Source organism: Liolophura sinensis, chromosome 7, assembly GCF_032854445.1.
Source record: "Liolophura sinensis isolate JHLJ2023 chromosome 7, CUHK_Ljap_v2, whole genome shotgun sequence".
NCBI lineage: Eukaryota > Metazoa > Mollusca > Polyplacophora > Chitonida > Chitonidae > Liolophura > Liolophura sinensis.
In genome coordinates this window covers 50,659,753-50,677,534 of record NC_088301.1, presented here as the reverse complement: position 1 = coordinate 50,677,534, position 17,782 = coordinate 50,659,753, and the positions used below count along the sequence as shown (strand labels likewise).

The 17,782-nt window shown below is 35.5% G+C and overlaps 1 protein-coding gene across 11 annotated transcripts in view; it reads left to right on the top strand.

Moving 5' to 3' along the window:
- Positions 1–17,782, top strand: part of LOC135471821 (sarcolemmal membrane-associated protein-like) — a 43,098-nt gene that overhangs the window by 13,177 nt on the left and 12,139 nt on the right. For 10 of the 11 annotated variants that reach the window (XM_064751190.1, XM_064751188.1, XM_064751189.1 and 7 more), the window contains exons 4-22: positions 3,255–3,411; positions 5,056–5,122; positions 8,824–8,902; positions 9,498–9,593; positions 9,891–9,962; positions 10,423–10,500; positions 10,782–10,844; positions 11,245–11,382; positions 11,664–11,832; positions 12,758–12,820; positions 13,125–13,184; positions 13,318–13,359; positions 13,545–13,607; positions 13,772–13,834; positions 15,086–15,151; positions 15,785–15,847; positions 16,250–16,417; positions 16,839–16,901; positions 17,489–17,614. In XM_064751190.1, the coding sequence (XP_064607260.1) occupies positions 3,255–3,411; positions 5,056–5,122; positions 8,824–8,902; positions 9,498–9,593; positions 9,891–9,962; positions 10,423–10,500; positions 10,782–10,844; positions 11,245–11,382; positions 11,664–11,832; positions 12,758–12,820; positions 13,125–13,184; positions 13,318–13,359; positions 13,545–13,607; positions 13,772–13,834; positions 15,086–15,151; positions 15,785–15,847; positions 16,250–16,417; positions 16,839–16,901; positions 17,489–17,614 (1,696 nt within the window). The remainder of the gene's footprint in view (positions 1–3,254; positions 3,412–5,055; positions 5,123–8,823; positions 8,903–9,497; positions 9,594–9,890; positions 9,963–10,422; positions 10,501–10,781; positions 10,845–11,244; positions 11,383–11,663; positions 11,833–12,757; positions 12,821–13,124; positions 13,185–13,317; positions 13,360–13,544; positions 13,608–13,771; positions 13,835–15,085; positions 15,152–15,784; positions 15,848–16,249; positions 16,418–16,838; positions 16,902–17,488; positions 17,615–17,782) is intronic. The other variant, XM_064751187.1, reaches the window with a different exon arrangement.

The window sequence follows — 17,782 nt, the reverse complement described above, 5'->3', positions numbered from 1 at the left end:
CGGTTTTTGGCATGTGTGGGATTATTAAAGTAAGCATTAGATTATAAAGATTAGATTATGAATGTTCACCATTGAAAGATGTGATGCTAGTATCAGGCAGATGCCACCTGGAGAATTTTAGCAGAATCCCTTTATTTGTAGTGAACATCTAAATATAAATATGTATCATTATTCACCCAGGCACACATTGTGATGTTAGGCACCTGAGTTATATTGTGAGGGGAGTACATATAAATCGAATTCCTGAAAATTACAGTCTTTCTTTTACACACTAGTATTACTTCTGACAACTGTAATTGACCTGAAATTTCTTGCTTGGCTATGTTACTCATTTTGCGTGATTCTTTGAGTTCTGTTAATCTTTAGACAGGTTTGGTAGTTTGATCAGAAACGTAGATAATGAATGTGAGGTTCATCCCCAAATGTATTTTTTATGACAGTTTAGGTTTGTAAAATTTTAGGTCATTTACAATATATGATTATGTGGTGCTTCTTTTTTTTTTTTTTGTTTCTGAACTTGTCATGGTAAAACGGATTGAGATAAATTTAGACAACATGGAGATAAAGAAGAATTCTGTGCAAACGTGTCTATAATACTATGATTCAGTTACACAACAGTCTTCGTGGATCATATAAATATTTGGTAGAGTCAAGGCATATAAACAAAGATTTTGTGGTGTGTATTTTTTAACATGTACATGTAAGTATGGACTCAGTCATTAGATATGCAAATGTGTGTGAAAGCTGGTCTGTTTATCATTTGGTGACTGACACATATGAAAAGCTGCTGGGCTCCCATACATTGGTATAGGAATAGATGATGTTAGATAAGTGGGTGGTGATATTGATGGCTGCCTGACACTGATAACCATATGGTTGCATTTAAATGTAGCTGCCATATGTACATTTGTACATGAACCTATACATGTAGTCATGAAACTACCATTGCACCGTTGAGTGTGGTGTTCAGTACATGTGTGTCTGGTTCATGTTATAATTTAATATTTTATTGAAAGTTTTGCTCTCTTGATTTGTAGTTGGAATATTTTCATCAGTAGTTTGGTAGTGTGCACAATACAGTTGTGCATGCTGTTTACATGAAGATTCCATGTCCAGGAAGAGCTTTATAGTAAGACTAGCTTTTACTTAGTGAATGCTTAGCTCTCTTCCTGTTTAGACACTTTAGTAATGCTTTGTTTATTTTGGTGGTGCCCGTGATGTAGAAAGGTGCCTATTTTCTGAAATGCTGTTTTTCTAAGTGTATAAACTCTTCATGGGGTAATGCTACAGTTTTACCAGAAGGGAAGTGTTGGGATGCAAACATATTGTTAGGCACAAGCACCCTTGGTAAAGTGATTATCACCTTACAGACTCTCCACCAGCAAAGAATTTTGGAAGCATACTGTTAGCAATGTTTGTGATAGTCCCTGATAAGACCTAGACGTAGTCCAGCTGGTATTAGACTGGTACTTTTATCTAAGCATAGTTGCATGTACATCCCACCATACTGGTGCTAGCATTTCTGGCTGACCAGATTCTTGCCTCATCTTAGAAAGATACCTCTGTTCTGGGTTCCTAACAGATACATTGAGTACACATAAGAAATGAGTGAGCAGGTTTTTAGGTGATATTTACATCTATGCAGGATAGTACAGGTATACTACAGAGTTGTGCTGATAAATTTATTATGAATGTTCTTGGCATTTATCATAAGTTGGCTTTTGCAAAGATGCAGAAAGGCTTCAGAATGTAGGCTTTGCCATTGTTGGATGCAAAAGGACAAAGTTGTGAGTACCAAATACGTGTGTTGTTTTTGGATATGAATGTGCACTTGTATGCAGTTCTTACAAATTCTTTGTTTGAAGACTTCTGTGTTTTAGTTCTTCTTAAATCTTCATGTAAAACTATTATTATTCAGTAGCAAAGATTTGCTTTCATGATTATTAACTTTTTTCAAGTGTACATATAAAACTGTGGGAAAAGTTGTATATAGGCTCTTCCCATGTGTATTTGTCATGTAGTAGCATGGGTGAAATGCTTTTGTGTTATCAAAAAGTGCTCATTTAATTTTTATTTTTTAGAAAGGATTAAGTCAAACAGAATTTTTGTAACCTGTATCCTTGAACAGTTTCTTCTAGTTTTCAGTATGCTCTACAGGGCCTACTTTTGTACATGTATACATTGTATAGATTATTTATGTTTAATATAAACAATCATCGTCAGAATTTTGTTTTGTCATATAACTAGTTTGAGTTTGAACGTATATGTCAAACAAAATTATATTTATGACTGGACAGGCAGTGTTGTTTAGTCTTGGTTGGCCTCTCTTTGAATTGTTTAGGGAACATGTTAGGGATATGCTGGGTATGGGTACAGGGAGATAACTCCATCTCTCGCCCAGTAAGGAGATAAACAGGTCTTGGTCTGCTTTCATATAGGTTGGTAATTCCATTTTCTTTTGAAATGGCATTGTTTGAGTTACAACACCAATAGTTGATGTAGTTTATGGAAAAGGTTACAAAACTTGATTTACAAAGTAGTGTGAGAGTGCCACTGGGCACAGCAAACACAGTGGCTAGCGTACTTTGAAACTCAAGAAGATGGTAAAAATCTTACATGAATATAAGTTCACATATGCCCTTGTCCATACAAGTTAACAGTAATACATGTAGATGTAAACACTCTTATATGTGCCCCAATATATGTGTATGTCTGAATCATTGATTATTGTAATTGCTGTGTTACCTTAAAAAGTTCATTGTTCATTTACAGTAGAAGGGAGTACACGTAAACACATTTGTCATTAGTCACATGGGTTAAATTGTAAATCATGTAAGTGTGGAGTTGTCAAACAAATATACTCCTATTCTATGAAAAGGGAGATGAACATGATAAAAATGTCACCGTTCTATTTCGCTATAGTACCCAGTAACATTTACATGTACATGTATGTCCAGAGGTCTTTATGAAATCAAGGATACAAGAAATTGTAACGGATTTTGTTCATGTAGACACCCCATCTGGATAGATGCTATTCACTTTTGTTAGGGAATTGTTTTATTTGGTAACATTTAAACCCTAGCCAGGTTTCCGCAAAGTATTTGTTGTTTTTTATTACATAGTTGTATGTACATTTCTGTATTCAAATTCATGAATCATAATGTTCATAGTTTTATCTATCATGTATGTACATGTGTTTGTAGAAAGGGTTGTTTTCCTAATCTGTGACTGTGTCATCTTCGTTTATGTTGTAGTTTTTCCTTCAAGACACCAAGAGCAGCAATGGTACATTTGTCAACAACCAGCGCCTTAGTAAAGGATCTGAGGAGAGTCCGCCGAGGGAAATCTTTTCAGGGGACTTAATTCAGTTTGGCGTAGATGTGATGGAGAACAACAGACGAGGTGAAAAAAGTAAGTTCCTGATATGATTGATGACCAAAGAAGACTTATTACCTCTTCAGTAGCACAGTTCTTGGGCGGTTTTTGTAAAAAGCTGTTTTGTTCCCAAAATATTGATTGATTAGTTTACCATACTGGCCACTGTCTTAGAGAATTAAGAGATTATCGTTGTTATTTATTACTTATATCAGAAGTACCATAAAAGTTCATTGTTGAGTATGTGGCAGTGCATGTTGCAATTAAAAGTATTTTCAATTTTTGTTTTTTTGTTTTGTTTTGTTTTTTTTTTTTTTTTTGTTTTTTTTTTTTTTTTGTTTTTTTTTTTGTCAGTGAAATCATGTTGAATTTATGACCATATTCCAATGAATATGGATTCTAATAGATAAATTTGAATATCGGTAATAGTAATAAATCAAAAGAAATGTTTATCCCTGTTTAGATTATTGACTCTTTTTGAAATGCAGTAGATCAGGAAAATCCATCATTTTCATCTTATCGACCAGTGCAGCGCTTCTAGAGATTTTCTTTTCTGTAATTTCTTGTCTAGGACCATTTTCTGTCTTGTTTCATATTGATCCTACGAACAACATTCCATGGATGTCTGGTAGTTGAAGCTTATTGGAGGAATGGGATGCTGTTTTGAGTCATTCCATATTGATTTAGAGCAATTTATTCCATTATTGATTCATCTATTACAGTATAATTGATTTACATGGGATGTAAAGCTTTGTTAACTTAATGCTGGATAATTATACTCAGCAGCATCAGCGATTTTCACAACTATCCTTTTCCAGCTATCCTTTTCCAGCTGGTCATATGGGTGATGGAGTAGAATGTAATTTTCACATGTAAAATGATATTAGGAAAGAGAGGAAGTTTCCTTAACCAAACCAACTAAATAAACAGAGGCCCATTTCTGTGATGGTCTGGAGTTCAGTGGGTGTTCATGTACCAACTCAGCTGCTCTAGATTTGGTCCTGCAATTCTGAGGTTAATGAGATGGAATATGTGGTAATTTAGATCAGCTGCTATGCTTTGGGCCTGCAACACTGTGTTGGTGGGCCCAGGAGGGTAAAGAGCTATAGGACATAATATGTATGGAATCGCACGACCTAAGGGGCTGGATCTGTCTCTGGGACCTTTACCAAATTGATAGTACCCAGTGTGTGCGTGTCAAAAATCAATACATCACCAAGCACAGTTTCTTTTGTTAACACAGCACGTCGGAATGTAGGTTAGGCAAAGAAAGGGAGGGAGAGGCTTGTGTTTTGAAGCATGCCCATTGCTACATATACATGTATGTACATATGTATGTGTGGTAGTATCAGTTTGATACAGTAGTACCGTACAGGAGATGTGAATGTACACAACAAGTATCCTAGTACACAGTCAGAGCAGCTGTCATGGGCTAACTTGTCAACTCCCTTCTTGGCAGTGAATGGGTGTGAAGCTAACATTTACTTCGTGCCATCTGCACTCATGGCTTTCTGTTTAAAAACTTAGTGTAAATTTGTAGATGGATTGTAATTGGGTAATCCACATATTGAAGGACGTGTTCTAAGTGTGTAATTAATTTTCCAGGACATGCCATCAGTGCTGCTTATAGTCATGTAAGAGAAAAAGTTTCTATACTCTGTTATTGTTTTACTCTTTCAGTTACACATGGCTGTATCATAGCCCAGGTTACATTGTTCCATGCAGATGGAAGAGAAGCCAAATCTCTGTAAGTATGGAATCTGTGGTTAAGATTTGGTGTGGTTTAAACTAATACATATCATCAGTAGGCTTTTTTAACAATGGCACTACCTATAATTAGGACAGAACTGTTTCACAGATTTATTGGCACATCCTATGATATGGAAGTAACATCCTGGCCTTTAACAAGTACCTACACTATGAAGCAAACTGACTTGACCTGGTTTTAATTGTTTTAAATTTTTTGACATGATTATAATGTATTACTTTGTGATAACAGGCTGGCTGATTTTGGATTCTTTGTGTCTGTTAGTTGCTTGGATGTCCTAGAGTTACTGTTAAGCTTATTTTTTATTAACCTGTGTCTGCAGCAGTCTGTACTATTGAATACATCTATGACAGGTTCGCTGTAATTTTGGTAGGTTGCCAGAAATATAACACCATAGCTGGTGGACTGAAGTGAATTTCCACAGATTAAGGCCTGAACAGTAGGGCCTTGTTCTACATGGCCTTTAGTCAGAATGAAGACCACACAAATGTCAGAGGATATGAGCAGTTTATGGCTAACTTGCATAAAAAACTTAAATACATTTACATGTACAGCATGCCACATACCCTGGTTCAGTTACATGTATATGTGTTAGTATGATGTTCTTTATAAACATTGTAACATACATAAATGTACATGAACATGTTGTTGTGATTAAACATACAAGTCACTATTAACATAGACCTTAATGGATAGCCACCATTTCATTCTTCCCAGAATTAGAGATTTGTGAAGCATCTCCGTGTATACTTCTTCTTAAACTCATAGCTTTAAAATGACTGTCTTAAATATATGGTTTGCATCTACCAGTATTCTGAAGCTATTAGCTAATGTAAATGCTTTATGTTATTTAAACAGCTATATGTATATGCACATGTACCGCAATATTTCCACCTCATAAATGTAAAAACCTGGGTTGAAGTCATAAACTGTTCAAAAATCAAGATGACAATCTTTATAGCTTTCCCTGACTTGGTATTTAGTGTAAGGGCACTTGTAGGCCACATGTCAGTGACTACGGGCATCCTGCTGGGTGTCTTTGACATGGCTTTCAAGTGAAGCAGCACTAAACCTGTACAGCATTAGCATGTGTCGGCATAGAATGTCGCAAACGACTTTGAAACTCAAGCATACAGCACTGTCCCCAGGCTCATGTTCAGAGATAGTCTAGAGGGTGGTTTGTGGCAGTCTGGTCATCTAGTCACTCGGGTAAATTCAAGATTTGGAAGGGAAATTTCTGATTCTGTTGCAGTATAAGTGACAAAAGCTTGTACAGTGTTAAACACCAATCAATCAATACCAGGGCCTTGGTTGCTGTCAGCAGTGCTCATATGCCAGTTAGGTGGTCTCAGAAGCCTGATTAAACTTTCAAAACCCTCTAGCTAGTACTTTTGAAACTGCATTTATTGGTCTCTAGGCATCTTCTTTATTTAAAAGTATTTTCTTTTAACTTAATTCTGAATTCTAGAACCACCATTATGGCTTTCTGCGAACATGTGTGTTAGCTGAAATGCTCCATTCGTTAGTCTCATATTGCTAATGAGGAAGGAGGTAGGATTGACATGAAAGAGATGGTTTCCAGTGTGAGATTGTGGCGTATCTGAACCAGAATAGGTAGGAGAGGTCAGGGCAAGGTTGAAGAGGTCAGGAATAGCCCATGATATCACAGGCTTTGGCTTCCGACTTCAGCTGGACAAACATAAGCATAACATTTACATGTACATGTACCTGATGGTGAACATGTCACATGCAGAAAGCACTGGGCAGTCGGTTTTCATTTAAATACAAAAGGCATAAAAGTATCAGAAAGTTAGTCAAGCACTTGGTGTATGCTTGTTGGATGTAGAACAGCATTGAATGGGTAGCCAGGCCAAGGTTGTACATTGTTAAGCATCTAATGGTGAAGATACATATGCACCGGTACATGTATACTTTTCTGTTTCACAGGTAAGGTTTGTTTTTCTGTAAATTACATGTATCAATAAAGAATAACTGGTAGTGTTTAATTCAGAATTTACAGGTCATTGATCAAAATGGATTCAACATTACATGACATTATTCTGAAAACTTTTGAAAAGATTGATGTATTTGGATCTTTGTCATACTGATTACTGTTTATTTAAGTACATACATCACTAGTCATTTCATAGCTAGATAATGATTATCACAGCTGTTGTATTGCGTGTAGTTTAATATGAATACATGTAGTTGTGTTTGACTGAATATTTTATCCTTGAATAAACTGCACATTTTGCAAGATTCAGTGTGTTGTCTTGATCTTAGCAAAGTTTGTAGAGATCTGTTTGAAAGGTAGTAAGACATAAAATGTAAGTTCAGCACCAGAAGTAATGTTGTCTATCTAAAAATGCAATTTTTATTGGTGAATTTTTTAGGTCATTTTACAGTATTCTGTATCTAAGAATTGTTTCAGATGTATCCTGCATTTCTTGCACAGTTCAGATCCTTATTTTTTGCATATGTAAAAACCAGGTAATTGTTGATTTGAAGAATATCTGACAGGCCTTGAATGATTATATCATTTCATAGACCAACTCGTTTGGCAGGTTAGCAAAAAACACCAACTAATCTTGTTTAAAACTGATAATCAGTGTGTTAACCTACTTGAGCGGAAGCCTGACGACAAGTAGAATTCTTTATGCCTTAACGCACTCCTTTTTGTTACCATTTATGGGCAGTTCATGTTACCTTGAAGAAGGTATCTACCTTGAAGGTTGATTAGCTCTATTTAATCACCAGTATTAGCAGGGTAGGTGTTGATCTAGAATGAGCCATAATTACTTCAGGAGGGAATACAGCTGATTCTCCAATGTCAGTGTGCTACCCTTTACATTGTACATGGAGTACTGATTTGTTGACAGGCACATGTGCTGTACAGGTAAATAGAGAAAAGAAGATCAGATATGGCAAAGGGCTAACTGTGTATATCAGCCTCAAATAAATAGTATGCTGTATGACCAGTTTACATTTATTTAGTTATTTTCTTTCTCCTTTTTTTCTCCCGATACTTTTACATACAATTAACAGTTACAATATGGCCAGTGACCTGAATTCTGTATGTATTATGTAACAGTGATAGCCAACTAGAGGAGGTACTTGAAATAGGTTAATTATCGCCAGAAAATATAGTCTGCATGCATGCATATTTTCTGTTCCTGTATAGCAGCTGTTTGGCATATCCTTTCACAGGATGCTCAGTTTATAAAGGTTTTGCAACTGAATTGTAATTATAGAGTGGGTTTACATGTAGATATTACTGCATAGGTGTGTTTACCAGGTATTGTGTTAACTGTCATGACTATCATGTTCCTTGTTCTCTTCAGGTACATGTAACAAGCATTGTAACACTGGGTTGTCATATGGCCTATAGCTACTGTAACTTAGTGCAAACGTACATGTATATACCTAGCATTATAGGAAGTTTAATAGAGCTAACTCATCAAGCTTGCTCGTTTAAAGGTGAACTAAAATCTATTTCACGGTCATAGTTAATGTGTGTAAGTTATTTACTGTATTATTAGATGTAGCTCGCTGTTTTGACGTGATGGCTTACAGTGGTAGTCGGGGTAATTGCTGGCTGTAGGGAACTGCCAGAGGCTTTTAGTCTCTAGCTACCTAGCAAGACTGCATATTGTACTTTTGTCATATTTTTGGCTTTTCAGTCCCTTTCTGAATCAAGTCTGTCCTTCTGGCACAAGTGTACAATCTCAGGAACTCTATCAACTTGCCCATTATCTACAGGTAAGAACTCCAGGTATTAGTGTAGCCTAAGGGTTTTAAAAAGGGCATTTCTGTTCGAATGTGTACCTGTAGGTTTTGTTAGGTATGGTAAATGTTTCCTTTTTGATACTGAATATTACATGCATTATAATTTAGTTCAACTTGTGTTGAAATGAACTTAGTTTATAATTTATAATAAGAAATGTAATTTTGTGCAAAAGATGGGTTAGAAGTGCTTACTTATGTTACCTCAAAGTATAAGGTTTTCATGGTGACAAATTCAGTTTTGTCCGTTTGCAAGAGTGTTCATGACTAATAACTAACATTGGGAGAAAGTACATACAGTGTATGTGGTCATATGAAATCACTTTTGGAGTTTTACTAAATGGATAAGGAGTTAAATCCCCTATTACTGCAGGCACGTTTATGAAAAATATTTTCATATATGCTTATCTCAGACATAATCAGTAGGCAACAGAAACAGGTACTTTATTACGTTATCTGAATGGTTGTGCATTGAGATGTATTTTGCCTGTGTTTATATAATTTATTAGCCAACATGGTGATTCATTTGTGAACTGCATTCTTTTTTTTATATATATACATGTATTTATAGGAGGCATTACATAGAGAACAAATGTTGGAACAGAAGCTTGCTTCATTACAAAAACTGATACAAAATACTCAAGAGGCCTCAGAGAGTGGTTGGCAGGTCAGTGTTGTAATTCATCTCCCTATATTTCTATATTATACCTAAACTTGTAAAACATGAATAAATATAACAAAATTCTTTGTTCACATGTAATAACTTTATATTGTCAGTTTATATCAAAACACTGTTGGATTTATAATGGCCTTGCAGTTTATTGTCTTTTCATCAGTATTTTTCACATGCCTATTCATGTGTTTAAGGTTTGAGTTTTAAGTTTGAGATTGAATTGAACTTAATTTTTTTAAAAATTAATTATGTGTATATATTACAGATTAAAGTGAATTTGTTTATTTATAGGCCTTAATAGATGAAGATCGATTGTTATCACGGCTGGAAGTGCTGGAGAGCCAGCTTCAGATGTATTCAAAGGTAATAATCAACTCCGCTTCCTTCTCTAACTCCTTACTGGCCTAATTATTTAAATTATTTTTTATTTGCCCCATAATATTATTGTAACATGATGTGTCCACTTGAAAATACTGTATACAGAAACATATTGTAATATGTGGATAAGATGCAAATCTCCATTGATCAATTAGGGTCTATCCAACAATGTTCCAATAATGTTAAGTACGGTTTTTCACCTGAAGGTTAGCCTTTTTCAAGAGACACATATAGCCAAATTCTGATTGATTCTTTCGTTTTAAGAGTTTTGTGTGAACTTTGATTCATTTGCTCCTCGAAAAACTCAAGTTTTGACATTAAAAATATCAATTTAGGGCCTTTATATGCCATAGAAAATGCATTTTACAGGCAGAACGTTAAGTGAAATGCTGTAATACAAACGTCACAGCTTTACAAAATCTGCAACAACTCTTGTTTTTCCCAGAATCATTCTGAAGACACGTTACGACAAGAACTAGTGGCTCTGCAGGAAGATAAGCATAAGTATGAAACGACAGCAAAGGTACAAGTATAAATGGTTGCATTGAATTAATATTTTGTTGTTGTGTTGGTATTTGATTAAAGATGCAAGTTAAGTGGTTTCATTTTTGAAGTGTAATTATTAAGATGCATTTCTTTTAACAGATTACAATTTATATGACTTTATTTATAGACATGAAAAATCCTTTAATTCGTGAAAATGAACCTGTAAAATTAAACATCTGCATTAATGTATCCATGTAAAAGTCCATTCCAGATGTAGACAGTGCTCTAAAATAATGACTGTTGTGTCTTACATTTTAGGAATCTTTGCGGAGAGTACTTCAGGAAAAATTGGACGCAGTGCGAAAACTTTCAGACTTGGAGGTATGTGTAAATGACAGCGGGAAAGTGAAGTATTTTGTGCTTGGTGAACAGCTTATGTGTTGTTATTGCGTTGGTAGGCTCCCTGACATTTTATTTAAGCCCTTTGTTGTTTCAAGGTTTTTTACAGTTTTCTGCCATACAGCACAAGTATACCTGGCATTTCGAGACCTAGAGATACTGTAGTGCTTCTAATTTTTAGGACAGTATTGATAGTGCTGGAAGTAAAAAATTACTTTTCGCCTGACATTGTTTATTAGATTGACTAATCATGTGAGAAAATATGAACTCTGCCTTGGCTAAAAAGAAGAAACCAATTTAGAAGAATTACAGTAGTATGAAAAAGTGAAAAGCAATGTTCTGGAGTGTGGATATGTAAATCATATCTGTGTTTGATGTGCAGAGATCATTAGGGAACACAGAGGATGAGTGCAGTCAGCTGAAGGAGTCATGTGAAGCATCTCAAAAGGAGCTTCAATTGCTGGCAGAAAAGTATGACGACAGACGGAAGGAAGTCAAAGAGCTTCAAGAAAAGTTACAGGTTAGTCAGGAGGTTAGGCTTTCTGCTGTTACAATAAATGTTTGACTTTTTATTCAACTCTTTCAAGATTGAAAGGACGCCTAACTGGATACTCTGGAACTATAATCGCACCAGAGCTTCGACAACCTATAGCTTCCGCATGTCTCTTCTTTTTCCTTTGATAATTTCCATCTTCCTGGAAGGTTCATAAATTACGGTATGAAAATCCTATCATTTGATGATAATACTACTGAAAAGATATGTGACATGGATGAACAAATGGACAAGTCCTGTGATTGTAGGAAGCCGAGAGGAATCATGAAGAGGAACGAGAACGGGTCGAGCAGGAAAAACAGGAATTACAGGGAAAGCTGGATGAAATGGTGAAACAAGAGGCAGCCTTGTCAGCAAAGGTTGAATCCTTACTAGCTGACAATGATTTCACCAAGCAGCAGCTTTCAGCTGTTAAAGGTGACACACTTTTATACTTAAGATCATGATTAGTCTTAATACAACTAGGATCACGGGGCATAATCCTGCCTGCTAGTCATTCACCATAATGTGGCTGATTATCATTACTTACATGTACCATGTAAAAGTCAGCCATATATTCAAGTAATTTATATCTACACTTGGTTCTTAGCTCAAACAATAGCTAACCTGCAAATGGTCGTGGGTTTCCCCCGGGCTATGCCCGGTTTCCTCCCACCATAATGCTGGCCACCGTCGTATAAGTGAAATATTCTTGAGTACGACATTAAACACCAATCAATCAAAAAATCAATCAAAACAACAGTCAATCAAACAATAGCTACATGTAAGATGTTTAGACTGTTTGTGTAAAAGGAAGAATGTTAGAACCAGATAGCTTTGAGTAGAGCTAGATTTCAGTTAGTATAATTTTTTAGCAGCTTTCGTCTTGCTATTATTATTACCGGCCCGGATAGCACAGTTGGTAGAGCGTCCGCTTCGGGGCCGGTAGATCCAGGATCAATCCTTGATCGAGTCACACCTAAGACTTTAAAAGAGGAAGTTGTAACTTCCTCGCTTGGCGTTCAGCATGAAGGGGATAGTGCAACGACTGGTTGACCCGTATCAGTATAATGGCTCGGGCGGGGCGGCTTACTTGCCTTTGGCAAGTCGTCTCAGTGAAGCAGCACTAAATAAAAGAGCGGTGGAAATCCGTCCTGCAACAAGGAGGCACATTACACGTACATGCACCCTAATGATTTCTTCGTCGTCATATGACTGAAAAATTGTTGAGTACGACGTTAAACCCCAAGCACTCACTCACTCACTCGTCTTGCTATTATTTAATGAATAAAACAGAAAAATATGTTTTATTTTAATTATTAATATTATTAAAGCATTGGTTGTAAATTGTTTTCTTTCACAGCCAAGATGGAAGCTCTCAAAGAGAAAAGTGATGAAAATAACAAAAACGAACTGGATACTGATGGTATGTTAAGAGAGATAGCCTTGATTTTAACAAATTCTTTGAGAACAGGAAAGCTCCTTTTTTTTCTTTTTTTGACCTGCATTGAGAATAGACTAAATGTATGCTCGCACATTTGTTCTCCTGTCGGACCACCACTGACTGCAACCCAACAACGACATTTATACATGCACATAATACTTAAATTTTTCAGCACTTTTTAATAGCTTTCCATCCAGTAAATTGTTTGCATGTTGTTGTCTAGAAAAACTGTAAGTAAGGAAATTGATGTGTTTTTTCCTTAGTACTATCTGTTTCTATTTTCCAGGTTCCAACGTTGAAATCATTCCACTTAACCCCAAAGACCAAGAGAGTATGGACCTTGAAGGTGAGATCTTTTATTCTTTTACAAATTTCTTTGTTTATATATTGATGATAATCATATTCTTGTATACATTCTTTCAGGGTGCAATGGAGTATTTATGTGAAATATTTATCTTTATGTTCTTTTTCTTTTTCAGAAAAACTGCTAGACGTACAAAAACAAATAGAAGAATACAAAAGTAAGTAAACTTTTCAACCCATTACATGGATATCATATAGAAAGGTAACCCTTAGTAGCCGATTGCTTAATATGTATTGAAAGTGAATTGACAATACATTTTGTAATCTGTTATAATGTGTCTTTATGACTTAAGTAACTATTGGGTGAGGTTATTTTTTGATTGTTTGTTTTTTTCTTTTACAGCAAAACTTGAAACATCAGAAAACAAGTTGCGGGAAAGTGCTGACCAAGTAGAGCAGCTCCAAAGTAAGTGGTTTTCCAGTTGGTTTTGAACATTGCCATGGAAGTTTATATATTTCTGTTAAATTTTTTTTAAGTAATATCATGGAAGAATGTTCTGTTCTAGCACACAATTTGTGTATGGTTCTGTGAAGATTGATAACACATTGCTCTGTGTTGATTACTTACAGAGGAACTTGCAGTAGCCAAACATGATTCTAATCAGTACATGGCCAGGATAGCCTCATTGGAAGGTGAGACAAAATTAGGTGTCATCTGTCAGAACAAAGATGTCTGCTTTGGGGATTTCACTTAGTGTGAACTACAGCACAGATAAAACAAAATTTCACAAATTTATGCAGATATTTGTGTCAATTTATGCATGAAATGATGGCATAAATTGACAGACTATTGTTAGAAAAATCAATGTACAAATGAAATGTTGATATCAGGTAATTCTAAAATGTAGCAAACACTTTGTAACCCAAACCGACATTTTTGGTTTGCTTCACTTCCAAAGCATGGGTGGCTGTGTGTGTGTTTATAGCTGTGAGATCTGTTTATCGTATTGAGAAAATCACCATTCATGGTTTCTCATGTAATTTTTGCCCCTCTCATATTATTGCCCTTCGGGTATTGTCATAGCATCTTGGTTTTTTTTTTCCAAGGCCAGTCGAGTCATTGAACACACGATATGTCTTGAACAGTGTACCCAAAGCTCACCAAACTTACACCACAATTACATTTTGTCATTAGGGGGAACTCTATTGATTTTCAGAGACCTAGATGTAATCTGTTTTTAAAGGGCTTAGTCTTAACAAGGGACCTGGCTTTTCTGAAACAGGCAGAAATATGTTGAAGTTTAAATAACTTCGCATTTTGATTGTTAAGTAAATTTGGGTATAAGTTCTTGAAGATTTATGGAAATTTAACAGCTTAATGGAGTATGTATACATAATGAAAATTCTGTCTAGATTGTTTATCATTTTGTGTGTACATGTGTTGTTTTTTTTTTTGCATGAAAAAGCATGAAAGTTTCAATGTTGGCCACATCACCCACATCACACCAAACACATATTTTCATGTACAGATCCACTAACCATTCAGACCTAAGTTGTGAGATCTACAGTTCTGCTTTTTTTTGTAGTGTATTTATTAAAACCAAGTTGCTGGTACCTGAATTGAAAGATTGAAAACTCATTTTTTAGAAGGGAATTAAGTTTCTGCAAAGAATTTAATACTTAACAAAAACGACCAAAATGCAGACAAAAAGCAGACAGAAAAAAAAACTTCTGTTGTGATATATCCAACAGTGGTTTCTATACTAAGTTTGCATTTGAATTGAGAAAAAAATCACTGCTATGTATGATCATTTCCAAACAAAGTAAGGAGAATGTGCATTGCTTTAGAACCCTGACCCTCTTCTGCATGCCGTTCTTCCCTTGCCACCCACCAGCTTTTGGTCATTTAAATGATTGTTTTGTTTGCTCCTATATTCAATTCAGAAAAGTTAAAGCTGTCAGACATTCACATGAACCAGATGGTGGAATCAACAATGGCAGATATAAATCGTAAGTGTTGTGTGTGTTTGTCTCCATTTGTTTACCTCTTCTTTGTGGTCTGTTGAAACCTGTTTTTCACACTTTTGGCTCTTGTCACATGTTGCTGCATTTGTTGAATGACAAGGCTGCTCATAATGGTACACCTTGTTTCTATAGCCTGTTCATAAATTACAGAGAAAGCAAAAACGCCACTTATTCATGTATTACCTTTATACCATGGTTATGCGAGTGTGGTAAGCTGAAGTCTGCTTACATTCTCCTTTTCTTTTGTAATATTTTTGTTCATACAACCCTTACATGTGGTGTCCTGCATTCTGGTTTTGGACCAGTAATTATTTGGCTCACATATGTGATTCAGATTGTATATCTTTATTATTTTTTCTATAGTGGCCCTTAGTCAGACACAGTATTTATCAAAATAATTCTGCTCATGAAGTGTGATAAAAGTGAGCCTGAAGAATTGTGTAATTGCAGACATAGACATTTCTACATATATACAATGTTTGTATTTTCTGGAAATGCACCAGTAGTAGTCTTTCTTTGAATGTTCATTATAGACACACTTGTGAAGAGGAGCATCATGAGAAATGCCTCTTTAAGTATGTAAGGATGCTGTCTTATTAAAAACTTTTTTAATTCCAGTTCAACTGAAAGAAACGAATAGACAGAAGGATAGCAGCTTTCATCTTATGAAGGACTTACAGGGTATGTTCATTGAAGTTTTGTGGAGTTTGAATACTATTTGTAAACAGTTTGCTTGGTGTCATCATAGTGTACCTATAATGGGTAACTATAAAACAACTATTTAAAGAGAACAGTACTTTCAGCTTCTATGTGTGAAGGAGTTCACAAATACCTGTAAATCGTGGAAGATGTCTTCTAGCAGGTTGATCAAGTGCTCCAAAGAAATTTATAATAACAGCCGGTATGTAATACTTTAATTTATGGTAAAAAGGCAATTACATGAAAAGACAAACTGTTTGGTGTTTTGTCACATCAGATTTTCAGACAAAGGTCCTGATCACTGTTTTCACAAACATTCTGAAAGGAATTTTATGGTACGTGTCTTTGAATGCATGTGGTAACTATATTGTTTTTGTCCCTCAGACCAAGTCTCTGACCGAGAATCAGAGCTATACAAGTTCTCATGCATGAAGGGGGACACAACTCTGGTCAGCAACAGCTTAATGGAGTCCATGCCAGAAAATATCTCTCACAATGGTGTTCAGAATCATACATCAAACCCACACAAAGGCGATATTGAACATCTCAATGGTAAACTTTCCATGGCTTTTGCCAAGAATAATTTACTACCTTTTTACTCCAAAGTGCGGGAAATGTGTAAATGGAATTCACGCTGGCTTTAGAAAAACTTTTAAAAAATGACATAATATAATTGTTAAGCATTTGATGTTGTGATTCTTCATATTTTTCATATATCTCCATTTTTAAAGTTCTCTATAAATGTACCATTGTAATTGTGAAATACTATTACCAGATAAATGTAAAGTACAAATAATTGCTCAGCTTGTGTTAAAAATGTAAACAAAACAGCTTAAAAACTTTAGTCATGCTTTGACATGAATATACATTTTCTGTTGTGGGAAATTTGTTGAAGCATGCTTGGGGGAAATAAAAAATTATGTAATGTGTGATGCTTCTTGTTTTATATTTCTGTAAATATTTTTCCCATCAGCTTTATTAAGAGAAACGAGAGAAACACACAAGAACACAGAACAAGAATTAGCACAGTGTAAAAGTAAGTTAAGTTGCTATCAGTAAAATGATTCAAAAGTTGGCAGAAAAAAGGCACAGGTTTAGTTGCAAACCAATGTGAAATAATATTAGTTTTGATGCTGATATAGTAGGATATTATCCCACCTTCCAAACAAACCTTGAATAGACCTCTCAGAATCAGGTTAAATGAGCAAATTCTTTGTCAGTCACTTCTATAATGAGTTACTTGAATAGCATTCTGCACCAAAATGGCAGTATTTTAGCAATATTGTGGGGAAAACATTTTAGGATCCGTAACCGTGGTCTGCTCTAAAGGCTGCTGCTTATTCTGAAATAAATGAGTACTATGGGCTGTTAGTCTGATGTTACCTCAGCCTTGCTTGAATTTTGTTTATGAATGTGCGGAAATACAGCTGCTTGTGGCATTTCGTCTTAATCTTTCAGTCATTGGTGACAGCTACTTTCACTGCTGTTCCTCTTTGTGGTAAACGTTCTTTTTGTCCAGAATTCATGAAATATATATGTAATGTTATGAGCATATACAATATTTTCTGCTTCGGTTGACTTTTGAGTTCTTCATACTGAATTCTTCATTATCTTTTTACCCAGGAGAGCTGGAAGAGGCAAGGTTAAAGTTATTAAAATCAACAGAAGAAGCAGCTTGGTTGAAGGATCAGCTATTAGATGCCCAGAACCAGGCAAAAGCTAAAGGGGACATGGTGCTAGACTTACAGGGTGAGTTCTAAAAGTACAGCAAAGTATAAGCCAGGGTAAACATTTTATTGGGGTATCTTAGTGGATTGTTCCATGAGCAGTTGGCTTAAGGGAGACTTTCAGTTGGGACTGGAGTGGGCTTGTATTTATCAGGTAACTTAGGACTAAAGTCATAAATTGTAAGTACTC